The 12,676-nt window shown below is 59.5% G+C and overlaps 2 protein-coding genes across 3 annotated transcripts in view; both read left to right on the forward strand.

Moving 5' to 3' along the window:
* The window catches only part of IL11 (interleukin 11), a 5,216-nt gene extending 1,509 nt beyond the window's left edge, over positions 1-3,707 (forward strand). The window contains exons 2-5 of one of the 2 annotated variants that reach the window (XM_011932463.1): positions 213-385; positions 586-672; positions 793-954; positions 1,928-3,707. In XM_011932463.1, coding sequence (XP_011787853.1) covers positions 213-385; positions 586-672; positions 793-954; positions 1,928-2,098 — 593 coding nt within the window. In that variant the 3' untranslated portion in view covers positions 2,099-3,707. The remainder of the gene's footprint in view (positions 1-212; positions 386-585; positions 673-792; positions 955-1,927) is intronic. The other variant, XM_011932465.1, reaches the window with a different exon arrangement.
* A 934-nt stretch (positions 3,708-4,641) lies between these two features.
* Positions 4,642-12,676, forward strand: part of FAM71E2 (family with sequence similarity 71, member E2) — an 8,361-nt gene continuing 326 nt past the window's right edge. Inside the window, exons 1-10 of the mRNA XM_011932466.1 lie at positions 4,642-4,975; positions 5,159-5,313; positions 5,387-5,645; positions 6,823-6,847; positions 7,025-7,095; positions 7,166-7,269; positions 7,368-7,420; positions 7,504-7,580; positions 7,894-9,644; positions 12,533-12,619. Coding sequence (XP_011787856.1) covers positions 4,826-4,975; positions 5,159-5,313; positions 5,387-5,645; positions 6,823-6,847; positions 7,025-7,095; positions 7,166-7,269; positions 7,368-7,420; positions 7,504-7,580; positions 7,894-9,644; positions 12,533-12,560 — 2,673 coding nt within the window. The 5' untranslated portion in view covers positions 4,642-4,825 and the 3' untranslated portion in view covers positions 12,561-12,619. The remainder of the gene's footprint in view (positions 4,976-5,158; positions 5,314-5,386; positions 5,646-6,822; positions 6,848-7,024; positions 7,096-7,165; positions 7,270-7,367; positions 7,421-7,503; positions 7,581-7,893; positions 9,645-12,532; positions 12,620-12,676) is intronic.

Genomic DNA, 12,676 nt, shown 5'->3' on the forward strand with positions numbered 1-12,676 from the left:
CCAGCCCCTCCTCCTTAAGACCCAGGAGTCCAGGACCCCCCAGCCCCTCGAGGCTCCCTTAGACCCAGGAGTCCAGGTCCCAGCCCCTCCTCCTTCAAACCCAGGAGTCCAGGCCCCCAGCCCCTCCTCCCTCAGACCCGGAGTCCAGGCCCAGCCCCTCCTCCTGCAGACCCGGAGTCCAGCCTGAGCTCTCTGTCTTATCCTGCCGTCAGGTGTTTGCCGCCTGGTCCTGGTCGTGCTGAGCCTGTGGCCAGATACAGCTGTTGCCCCTGGGCCACCACCTGGCTCCCCTCGAGCTTCCCCAGACCCTCGGGCCGAGCTGGACAGCACCGTGCTCCTGACCCGCTCTCTCCTGGAGGACACGCGGCAGCTGACTATACAGCTGGTAGGAGAGACTGGGCTGGGGCCAGCACAGGAGGGAGAGGCAGAGAGGAACGGAGAGGTGTCTGTGGGCAGGCCACTTGAAGGGTTCTGGGCTCTCGGGTGGCAGAGTGAGGGAGAGGAAGAGTTGGGGGCCTGGCGTGGGGGATGGAGGGAGCCCCTAGGCTGGGCAGGGGTCCCCTCACAGCCTTTTTTCCCTGCCAGAAGGACAATTTCCCAGCTGACGGGGACCACAACCTGGATTCCCTGCCCACCCTGGCCATGAGTGCGGGGGCACTGGGAGCTCTACAGGTAAGGGCAGGGGAGTGGGCTGGGGACAAGGCGGGAGACAGGCAGTAAAGGGGGTGGGGAGGATGAGGGGCACAGCGGGCACTGGCCGGGTGTTCTCTGATGTCCTGGCTCTGTCCCCAGCTCCCGAGTGTGCTGACAAGGCTGCGAGCGGACTTACTGTCCTACCTGCGGCATGTGCAGTGGCTGCGCCGGGCAATGGGCTCTTCCCTGAAGGCCCTGGAGCCCGAGCTGGGCACCCTGCAGACCCGGCTGGACCGGCTGCTGCGCCGGCTGCAGCTCCTGGTATGTCCTGTTCCCAAGACCTGAGACCCCAGACCCCCACCCCGGCCTCAAGATCCTGTGGCCTGAGTCCTTGAAGCCTGAGACCCCAGACCTAAGTGCAACAGCCCTGCTCTGAGACCCTGCCCCTACAGCCCCAAGATCCTGTGGCCCTGAGACCTTGAGGCCCTAGACCCCCAAATCCCACCCAGCAACTCCAAATCCTCACCCCAAGACCCTGAGACTCCATCATCCATGACCTCAAAGTCCCCATATCCCAGCCCCTAAGACCCAAGACCCCACCCTGAAGCCCAAAGACTTGGGAATTCAAATCCTCAACTCAAGACTTGGAGACCCTGGCCCCATGGCGTTGAAAACCACGGACCTGGCCGGGCGCAGTGGCTCAGGCCTGTAATCCCAGCACTTTGGGGGAGGCCGAGGCGGGTGGATCACCCTAGGTCGGGAGTTCGAGACCAGCCAGACCAACATGGCGAAACCCCGTCTCTACTAAAAATACAAAATTAGCCAGGTGTGATGATGTATGCCTGTAGTCCCTGCTACTTGGGAGGCTGAGGCAGGAGAATTGCTTGAACCTGGGAGGCAGAGGTTGCAGTGAGCTGAGATCACGCCATTGCGCTCCAGCCTGGGCAATAAGAGTGAAACTCCCCCTCTCAAAAAAAGAAAAAAAAAAAAAAGAAAAAAGAAAGAAAGAGAGAGAGAAAGAAAGAAAGAAAAGAAAACCATGGACCTCCAGACGCGACCCCAGGCCCTGGCCCTGAGATCCTGCCACCTTAAAGATCCCAGACCCTAAGATACAAGACCCTGACCCAAAGCCAGCCTTGGGACCCTGGCTGTACAAACACACACCACAGTCCCCCTGTGAATATGCAGCCTGGACATCCCCCAGCCCCGATTTAGCTGCAGCTCCACATCGCCCCTGCCCTGCACCCCTGCTGCACCGTCTACCTGTGGCTCACCTTCTGTCCTCTCCCCACAGATGTCCCGCCTGGCCCTGCCCCAGCTGCCCCCAGACCCGCCAGTGCCCCCGCTGGCGCCCCCCTCCTCAACCTGGGGGGGCGTCAGGGCTGCCCACGCCATCCTGGGGGGGCTGCACCTGACACTTGACTGGGCCGTGAGGGGGCTACTGCTGCTGAAGACTCGGCTGTGACCCGAGGCCCAAAGCCACCACCGTCCTTCCAAAGCCACATCTTATTTATTTATTTATTTCGGTACTGGGGGCGAAACAGCCAGGTGATCCCCCTGCCTTTATCTCCCCCTAGTTAGAGACAGTCCTTCCGTGAGGCCTGGGGGGCATCTGTGCCTTATTTATACTTATTTATTTCAGGAGCGGGGGTGGGAGGCAGGTAGACTCCTGGGTCCCCGAGGAGGAGGGAGCTGGGGTCCCAGATTCTTGTGTCTCCGAGAAGTCTGTCCACAGACTTCTGCCCTGGCTCCTGCCCCTCGAGGCCTGGGCAGGAATACATACTATTTATTTAAGCAATTACTTTTCATGTTGGGGTGGAGAGGGAGGGGAAAGGGAAGCCAGGGTTTTTGTACAAAAATGTGAGAAACCTTTGTGAGACGGAGAACAAGGAATTAAATGTGTCATACATATCCACTTGAGGGCGCTTTGTCTGAGAGCTGGGGCTGGATGCTCGGGTAACTGGGGCAGGGCAGGTGGAGGTCCCGAGTGGGCGGGGCAGGGACTGGGAGACGGGTCAGTCACCCAGACAGCTCTGTGGAGGCAGAGTCTGAGCCATGCCTGGGGCCCCGCACTGCATAGGGCTCTTTGTTTTTGAGATGGAGACTCGCCCTGTTGCCTAGGTTGGAGTGCAGTGGCGCAATCTAAGCTCACTGCAACCTCCACCTCCTGGGTTTAATCGATTCTCCTGCCTCAGCCTCCCGATTAGCTGGGATCACAGGTGTGCACCACCGCGCCCGGCTAATTATTTATTTCTTTTGTATTTTTAGTAGAGACAGGGTTTCACCATGTTGACCAGGCTGGTTTCGAACTCCTGACCTCAGGTGATCCTCCTGCCTTGGCTTCCCAAAGTGCTGGGATTACAGGTGTGAGCCACCACACCTGACCTATATAGGTCTTCAATAAATATTTAATGGAACGTTCCAGAAGTCACCCTGTGATTAACAGTACCCCTATGTGACAAAGCTGCAAGGTCAAGATGGTTCATTATGGCTGTGTGTACCATGGCACATTGGAAACAATCCAGAGATCCAACAGGTGAGGGTTAAGCAACACGGTGCATCGGTGGCTGGAATGCCACCCGGCCACCCGGCCACCCAGAGCAGGTACTAGCATTCAGGGAGGCTAAGGAGAGAGGCCTGCTTTGGATATAGAAAGATATCCTGACATTGGCCAGGCATGGTGGTCATGCCTGTAATCCTAGCACTCCGGGAGGACGAAGCGAGTGGATCACTGAAGTCCAAGAGTTCGAGACCAGCCTGGGAGACATGGCAAAACCCTGTCTCAAAAAAGAAAAAACGATGTCCTGACATGAAACAGCTACAAAACCACTGCATGATGCAATCCCAATTTTTGTGTTTTTCTGTCTATATATGGATTTAAAAAAAAAAAAAAACCCTAAAGGGAAATAAGCCAAATGTTGACAATGACTGTCTCCAGGTCAAAAGAGAGAGGTGGGATTGTGGGTGACTTTTAATGTTTATGATTGTCTGTATTTTACAGAATTTCTGCCATGACTGTGTATTTTGCATGACACATTTTAAAAATAATAAATGCTCTTTTTAGAAGAACAGAATAGCAGCCTCCTCCCCTCCAAAAATAAGCCCTCAGGAGGGGACAAAGTTGACCGCTGATTGGGCCTCTCAGGGCTGTGCACTAAGTGTGGGCTTTTTACTTACACAAATCTCCCGGACCCTTGAATACGCCCTGTTTTACAGGCGAGGGAAACTGAGTCTCAGACAAGGAGTAGGGACTCTGTTGCACAGTCACACAGCTAGGGAGAGGTGGAAGTGGGATTCTGAGCCATGTCTGGCTGTTTCCCAAAGCTCTCTTTGCAACCTGGTGTTGAGGAACCCTTCCAACAGGCACACACACGGTATATGGAAAAACAGGTTCAGTAGGGATTTGGGTCTTACCCAGGGCCTAGAGAAGGGTCAATGGCAGAGTAGGGACGATAATTCAAACTCTTTAGTTAATTTTCCCTTTACAATAACCCAGACAGACTTCCAGGGGCCCCGTGTTGTCCCTAGTTTGGGTCTGCGGTTGGGGGTGCCCATCCTGGGCCCGGAGTTTTGATTCACCCATCTCAGCCCTCAAGACTCCAGGCTGGCCAGGTGCGGTGGCTCACGCCTGTAATCCCAGCACTTTGGGATGCTGAGGCGGGTGGATCACTTAAGGTCGGGAGTTCAAGGCCAGCCTGACCAACATGGAGAAACGCTGTCTCTACTAAAAATACAATCCAGCTACTGGGAAGGCTGAGGCAGAAGAATCGCTTGAACCCAGGAGGCAGGGGCTGCGGTGAGCCGAGATCGCGCCATTGCACTCCGGCCCGGGCAACAAGAGTGAAACTCCCTCTCAAAAAACAAAAAACAAACGAAAAAAAAAACTCCAGGCTGTATCCCTGGAGGAGAAGAGAGCCCACGGTCCCCGGAGAGTTCCTGGAAGAGGCCCCTGTGTGTCCGATGAGGTCACAAAGCCCCTCCACCAGAGGCTCCTCCCCCGGGCCCCTGCTGTCCACCCTGGCAGGGCCATGGCCGAGGCCCTAGTCTCCCAGCCTGGGGCATCTCCACGCTCTGTAACTCTGAGCTCCAGGCACCCGTGAAGCCCCAGGGGCCAAGGCTGTGGGCCGAGGCTGGGAGGCCTGCACACCTGGGTTCTGGGTCCCTAAACCAGTACCCATCCACCACCGCCACCATGATCTGGCTTCGAAACAGGAGGCGCCTTGAGCCGCTCCAGGGCACCCCGAAGTGGGTCCCTGTTCAGGGGGAGCTGCAAAAGACCCTTCAGAAGGGCGAATACCTGCCCCTCCGTCCACTGCCCATGTTCGAGAGTAACTTTGTTCAGGTCTCCAGCTCCCAGGGCCCCGGGGCTGAGAGGGGCAGAGGGGAAGTGAGGCCACCCGGGCTGGGGGATTTTGAGAGGGAATGGGATTTAGCCGTCCCTGGGTAGGGGACGATCAGGAGGGAGGCTCAGGCCGCGGGTGCTGGAGGAAGGAGTGGTTCCAGCGCCTCTCCCTGACTGCCCCAGGTGACCCATCAAGGGGGCCCAGTGTATGTGAATCACACAACCAACCGGCTGGCCATGGGCGTGGCTGCCTCCCTGCCAGGCCTGGTGTTGCCCGACATCTTGCTGATCGGCCAGCCCGCCGAGGACAGGGACTGCTCGGGCCTCGTGCTGACCAGGTGCCGCATCCCCCAACCCCTTGGCCGCCCCCTCCGCCCTCCTGCTCTAGACGCTCCCTTCCCCCTCTCCCAGGATGATTCCCCTGGACCTCGTCCACCTCTGCGTCCATGACCTCTCTGCCTGGTGCCTGAAGCTGCGCCTGGTCTCGGGCCGCCAGTACTACCTGGCCCTGGACGCCCCCGACAACGAGGCGGCCTTCCTGTTCCCCCGTTGGATCCGCCTCATCCACCTGCTTCAGGAGCCGCCTCCCGCCTGGGCCCCCAGGACTATGCACACGGCCTCCCTGGATGTGCCCCTGGCCAAAGTGCCTGCTTCCACCTGGCACCTGCAGGTGGGACCCCAGCTCCACAGACCAGGACGTGGCAGGCCCTAGGAACTCCCTGGCCAGATCCAGAGGGGACTGGGACCAAGAACCCAAAGTCTAGGTCGGGGGCCTGGACCCCTTAGTCAAGGGAGGAGGGGCTGGGTCTGGACCCCTGAGTCGAGGGAGGAGGGCCTGGGGGTCTGGACTCCTGGATCTGAGGGAGAAGGGGCTGGGGGACTCCTGGGTCTGAGGGAGGAGGGGCTGGGTCTGGACCCCTGAGCCAAGGGAGGAGGGGCTGGGGGTCTGGACTCCTGGGTCTGAGGGAGAAGGGGCTGGGGGACTCCTGGGTCTGAGGGAGGAGGGGCTGGGTCTGGACCCCTGAGTCGAGGGAGGAGGGCCTGGGGGTCTGGATTCCTGGATCTGAGGGAGGAGGGGCTGGGGGTCTGGACTCCTGGGTCTGAGGGAGAAGGGGCTGGGGGACTCCTGGGTCTGAGGGAGGAGGGGCTGGGTCTGGACCCCTGAGTCGAGGGAGGAGGGCCTGGGGGTCTGGATTCCTGGATCTGAGGGAGGAGGGCCTGGGGGTCTGGACTCCTGGGTCTGAGGGAGAAGGGGCTGGAGGACTCCTGGGTCTGAGGGAGGAGGGGCTGGGGTCCTGGACCCCTGAGTCAAGGGAGGAGGGGCTGGGGGTCTGGACTCCTGGGTCTGAGGGAAGAGGGGCTGGGGGACTCCTGGGTCTGAGGGAGGAGGGGCTGGGGGACTCCTGGGTCTGAGGGAGGAGGGGCTGGGGTCCTTGAATCCTGGATCTGAGGGAGGAGGGCCTGGGGGCCTGGACCCCTGAGTCGAGGGAGGAGGGGCTGGAACTCTGGACCCCTGGGTCTGAGGGAGGAGGGGCTGGGAGACTCCTGGGACTGAGGGAGGAGTGTCTGGGGTCCTAGAATCCTGGATCTGAGGGAGGAGGGACTGGGGCCTGGACCCCTGAGTCCAGGGAGGAGGGGCTGGAACTCCGAACTCCTGGGTCTGAGGGAGGAGGAGCTGGGCCTGGACTCCTGGGTCCGAGGGAGGAGGAGCTGGGCCTGGACTCCTGGGTCTAAGGGAGGAGGAGCTGGATCACCGGGTCCTGGGAGCAGGAGGGGGCCTAGACCTCTGGCTGGGTAGGTTGTGGAGGTGTGGAAGCCCGGGCCCCTCCTGCCTCCTGTCTCCACAGGACCAGCCCGTCAGCAGACATGCAGGTGAGCAGGCCCTGCTGTTCTTCAGGACCTCTGAGTGTCGGGTTCTCCCCCGGCAGGGACAGAGCTGCACCCTTTGGCTCTTCCCCCTCCCTTGGTCGGGCCCTCCACAAGCTCCTGGGGTAGGTCCTGGTGCCCTCCCCTGGGGTCCCTGATCCAGGATGTTTCCTCTCTTCCCAGTCAGGGTTGCTGAGCACAACTCTCCTTATAAGAAGTCTGCGGTGGCCACTCGGAGACAGAGGAAGGCCAAGGTGAGCTGGCGGGGCGGTGCGGGCTCTAGGGGCTGCCCCTGTCTAACCGTCTCTTCCTCACCCATGCCAGGCACTCAGGCGCAGTTTCAAGTCTCAGGCCGTGGGTGACTCTGTGCCCCTCATCTGGTCGCAGCTGGAGCATGCCGACGTCAGGAAGAAACCTGCAGAAAAGAAGTGGGTGTGGGGTCTTGTTGCCGGTGGGTGGGGGGGTGGGAGAAGGTGGGAGACCCCAGCCCAGATGCCACCAAAATGCCACGGTATTGCTCCTGCAGGTCCCACCCAGACTCCCGCCCCGACAGAACTCACACCCAAGTCCACTTTTCTGGTAAGATCAACCCACCCCACACCCTGCCACACTGCGTGGCTCTGGTTCCCGCCCCTAAGGGCTCAGACTGCTCCCCCATCCAGAGAAGACCAGCGTCACCATCTGGACCATCTTCAGCATCATTTCCAGCACGGCCAGCCAGGCACAGTCGTCTCCAAAGGCCAGCCTTATACCCGGGGTGGGGCCCAGGCCCCAGAGCTGAGGGAGGAGGGGCTGGGGGCCTGGACTCCTGGGTCTGAGGGAGGAGGGGCTGGGGGCCTGGACTCCTGGGTCTGAGGGAGGAGGGGCTGGGGGCCTGGACTCCTGGGTCTGAGGGAGGAAGGGCTGGGGGTCTGGACTCCTGGGTCTGAGGGAGGAGGGGCTGGGGCCTGGACTCCTGAGTCTGAGGGAGGAGGGAGCAGGGGTCTGCCCTGCCGGGTCTGGGGTCTCCATGCATCCTGACCATGCCTCCTCTCCCCTCTGTCCATCTACAGGCCTGCACATCTGCATCTGATGAGGCCACAGGCCAGGGACACTTGGTTGAGAGTCCTTCGTACTGTGTCTCAGCTGACAGCCCTGATTGCTTCTTTCTGGGCTCCTGCAGCTCCCTGGACCCGTGCCTGTGGCATCAGGACATGGAAGACCTCATGGATTCTGAGAGCAGCACTTTGTCATCTGCTGCCTCTGGCCTGGCTCCCTATCCCCCGGCTGCCTGCCTCTCCACACCCTGCTCTTCCATCCCCAGGGGCAGGGAAAAGGCCAGGCCTATGGGCTCCCACCAGGGGCCGGGGCCACCACCCTGCCAGAAGGCCCCAGCCGGCCCTGTCACATCTTGCAAGGCACCATTCCTCGTTGACCAGTCCCAGAAGCTCCCAGCTGCACCTGCTTCATCGTGGAAGCCCCTACCTGGATTGGCTCCTCCCCAGAAGGTCCCAGCCGCATCAGCTCCTCCCTGGAAGGCCCCAGCTGTACCTGCTGCATCCCAGAAGGCCCCAGCTGCATCAGCTCCTCCCTGGAAGGCCTCAGCCGTACCTGCCCCACCCCAGAAGACCCCACCCCCATCTCAGAAGGCCCCATCTGTACCTACCATTCCCCAGAAGGCTGTGTCCCCCACTGCTCCAAAGAGGAAATCTCTGCTTCTCCCTGCCCCATCCCAAAAGGCTCTGCCGACCTCGCCTCCCCAATACCAGATGGCACTGGGCTCGCCTGCCTCACGGGGGAGGCTCCCTGGAGACTTTGACGTGTTGCCAGCAGGAATTCCTGGAAGAGCTGTGCTGGAGAGAAGCCAGTCTGGAGGGAAAACGGAGCCAGCGGTGATGGTGGGCACCCAGCAGACAGACGTGGTGGAGATGACGACTCAGGTCAAGTCCCTGGAGTCGCCCTTCACCATGACCAAGAAGGAGTCCGAGGACATCCTGATTAGCAAAACCCAGGAGGTGACCCTGGAGGCCTTCAGGGGCCAGAGGAAGTTGGAGGACCCGGCCCACTTGGCGAAGCTTGAAGAGAGGTCCCTGGACCTGCCTGGCGTGAGATCCAAGGAGTTGGAGCAGCGGAAGAGATGGGTCAAGGCGAAGGAGCTGGCCGTCGAGGGCCCCTCCCGGGGGCACAGCAGACCCTTCTCCGTGGAAGCGCTCACCCTCGCCAAGCTCACGATCATGGCCAACTCCAAAGAGCAGCGCGTGAAACCCGCTCCGGTCTCACTTCCCTCCTGGCTCTTGGCGACTTCGCAGGCATCTGCCACGTCAGTGATGGCTTCCATGCCCTTCCACCCAGGCCAGCTGTCCTCACCGGAGGGGAAGCCAGTGGTGGTCAGAGAACAGCCAGGGTCGCACACTTGGGTGAAGGAGGGCGAGCGACAATGGGGCGAGAGTAAAGGGTCACCCTGGGACCCCGAGGGGCCGCCCAAGGTGCCCCTTCGCTCCAAGCCCACCTCTGCCAGTCCGAAGAGGGAAGGAATCTCCCAGGCGCCTATCCCCCTGCCCGCCTCACGGTGGGAGGGCTTACTGCCATCACCCCTCTCGGAGACCCCCATCTCAAAGACGGAGGCCACAGCCAAGGCGTCCCAGCAGCCCAAGAGACTGTCGCAGGTGCCTGTGAAGATGCCAGCCCAGCACCCCCTGGCCACTGTGGGGTCGTCTTCAGAAATTCTTTTGCCCATGCTCTTAGAACTTGAAACTGTGAGGAACACGGCCACCAAGGCAGAGGAAATACAGGAGGAATCGGGTGTCTTAAACCTTCCGCCCAGGTAGCGAGGGTTAGCAGCTAGCATTTACTGTGAGCTCCGCTATTTATGAGATAGAGACGATCATTCCCTCCTTTCACTTTTTTTTTTTTTGACAGGTTCTCACTCTGTCACCCAGGCTGGAGTGCAGTGGTATGATCTTGGCTCACTGCAACCTCCGCCTCCTGGCATCCTGCGTAGCTGGGATTACAGGTGTGTGTCACCACGCCCGGCTAATTTTTGTATTTTTAGTAGAGACGGGGTTTCACCATGTTGGCCAGGCTGGTCTTGAACTCCTGACCTCAAGTGATCTGCCCGCCTTGGCCTCCCAAAGTGCTGGGATTACAGGCGTGAGCCACCGCGCTCGGCCCCCTGTCACTCTGATATATAGTGAGTGCCGACTCTGTGCCAGGCATTGTTCTAGGCAGTGGGGATACAGTGTCCGACCATGGGGCTAGTGGTGGTGGGATGTGCTCCTGGCTTCTAGCAGGTAGAGACCAGGGATGCCGCTCAGCATCCTGTAGTGCACAGGACAGCCCCCACCACAGCCCAGGTGGTCTAGGGAGTCCTCATTGAGCTGGAGTGGTTTGTGTGAAGACCTGGAGGAGAGGACGGAGGAAGCCATGAGGCCATCTGCAGGGAAAGCATCCCAGCGGAGGGAACGGCCACTGCAAAGGCCCTGAGGCAGGAGTGTTTGTAACGTGCTGGACCACGGGGATCCCAGGGTGGGAAACTCGGTCAGAGGTGCAGCGGGGGGACGCCCCTCATGGAGGACTTTGCAGACAATTTTAGGAACTTTGGCTTTGACTCTGAGCGAGCTGGAGGGTTTGGAGCAGAAGCATAATGGGGACTGATTTATGTGTGAAGAGGCTGCCTCTGGCTGGGGCGTGGAGGATGTAGAGGGGGCAAGAGTGGGCGCCTGGAGGACAGGGTGGAGGCGGCTGCAGGAACCCAGGTAGGAGATGATGGTGGCTTGCACAAGAGGGGAGGTGATGGGGGTGTGGAGAAGCGGGGGACTCTGGAGATGCTTTGAAGAGTGAGACAATAGATTGCTTCACGGATTGGGGTTTGTGATGTAAGAGAAAGGCTGACTTGAAGATGGCTGGGAGGATGTGGGTTCGAGATGCCCGGAGGCGGCGGCAGCAGTGCAGGGGAGCAGGTTCTGGGAGGCGCTCAGAAACACCTCTCTTTCGGACACCTTGATTCTGAGGTGTCAGGGAAGATGCAGGGTAAGCAGTTGGACATGAGTCTGGAGCTCAGGGGAAGCAATTTGGGGAGTCACTGGTGCACAGACAGGTTAGCTCAGGCTGTGAGATTGGAAGAATTCACCGGCGAGTGAGTGGAGATGGAGAAAAGTCTGAGGTGTTTGGGCAAAGAGGAGCCAGAGTCAGGGAGAGCAGAGCAGCCAGAGACGGGGGCATCTCAGCACCATGTGGAGACAGCGACAAGGTGGCGAGGGAACGTCGGTGTCAAAAGCTGTGGTCAGGTGAAGGAAGCGGGGCCTGGGGTCAGACCTCTGGATTTACCAGTGTGGAAGTGATGTGGGGGTTGGGGTTGAAGTCCTGATGGGAGCAGTCAGGAGAGTGTCGAGAGAGAGGGGCGTCTCTAGGCCACAACACCTCAGAAACACCATGCCAAGTGAAAGGGGCCAGACACAAAAGGCCACAGAGACCCCATTTCCATGAAATGCCCAGAACAGGCCAACCTGTAGAGACAGAAAGTGAATGGCTGGAGGCCAGGGGCCTGGTGTGGAGGAAGGGGAGTGGCTACTCATGGGTTGGAGGCGAGCTCTACCGCCAGGCTAGAGTGCAGTCTCTCTAGAGACAGTCTCTCGCTCTCTCTCTCAGGCTAGAGTGCAGTGGTGTGATCATGGCTCATAGCAGCCTCAATCTTCCTGGGCTCAAGTGATCCTCCTGCCTCAGCCTCCAAAAGCCCAGCTGAGTTTTTGATTTTTTGTAGAAAAGAGGTCTCTGGGGCTGGGCGCGGTGGCTCAAGCCTGTAATCCCAGCACTTTAGGAGGCTGAGGTGGGTGGATCACAAGGTCAGGAGATTGAAAGCATCCTGGCTAACACAGTGAAACCCTGTCTCTACTAAAAATACAAAATATTAGCCGGGCGTGGTGGCGGACGCCTGTAGTCCCAGCTACTCGGGAGGCTGAGGCAGGAGAATGGCGGGAACCCGGGAGGTGGAGCTTGCAGTGAGCGAAAATGGTGCCACTGTACTTCAGACTGGGAGAGAGAGTGAGACTGGGTCTCAAAAAAAAAAAAACAAAAAACCCGAGGTCTCCCATGTTGCCCAGGCTGAAGTGCAGTGATGCCATCACAGCTCACTGCAGCCTCAACCTACCCAGGTTCAGTTGATTCTCCTGCCTCAGCCTCCTGAGTAGCTGGAACCACGGGCACGTGCCAACACGCCTGGCTAACTTTGGTATTTTTTGTAGAGATAGGGTTTCACCATGTTGTCCAGGCTAGTCTCAAACTCCTGGGCTCAAGCAATCCTCCCGCCTCCGCCCCACATACTGCTAGGATTACAGGGATGAGCCACCGCACCTGGCCGGGATTCTTAATTCGTACATTTGGCTGTCAGTGTGACCAATCCTGAGTCAGGCCTGATATTAACCGGGCAGGAGGGAGAGAAGCTTAGCAGGGTTCTGGAGGTGAAACCACCTGCCCAGATTCCAGTTGCTTGCCTGCCCCTAGAGCCAGGACTCACTGATTCCACCTCGGATTTATTGTGCATTTACTACTGCCAGGCTCTGCCCCAGGCAGATACAACAGTGAACCAAACACACAGCAAAACCCGCCCTGGGGGACGCTCTCCTAAGCCAGGCATCTGCAGCTCTTAAAGCCCTGGGTACCCCTCTCTCCCTACCCTGTCCCCCAAAGTTCTCTCTGGTTGCTTTCTCCCGGCAGCCTGCAGCACTCCCAGCACTTTGAGTAGCCGGATGCGGGGGGCTCAACCCCAGTCGGAAACTGTCCAAAGGAGCCCAGCGCTGCCAGGTACCCTTTAAGACCCTGGAGGTGGCGGGGGTAAGGGGGGCCCCAGAGGAGGAGGAG

The sequence above is a fragment of the Colobus angolensis genome, unplaced genomic scaffold (genome assembly GCF_000951035.1).
Source record: "Colobus angolensis palliatus isolate OR3802 unplaced genomic scaffold, Cang.pa_1.0 Scaffold96, whole genome shotgun sequence".
NCBI classification, from domain to species: domain Eukaryota; kingdom Metazoa; phylum Chordata; class Mammalia; order Primates; family Cercopithecidae; genus Colobus; species Colobus angolensis.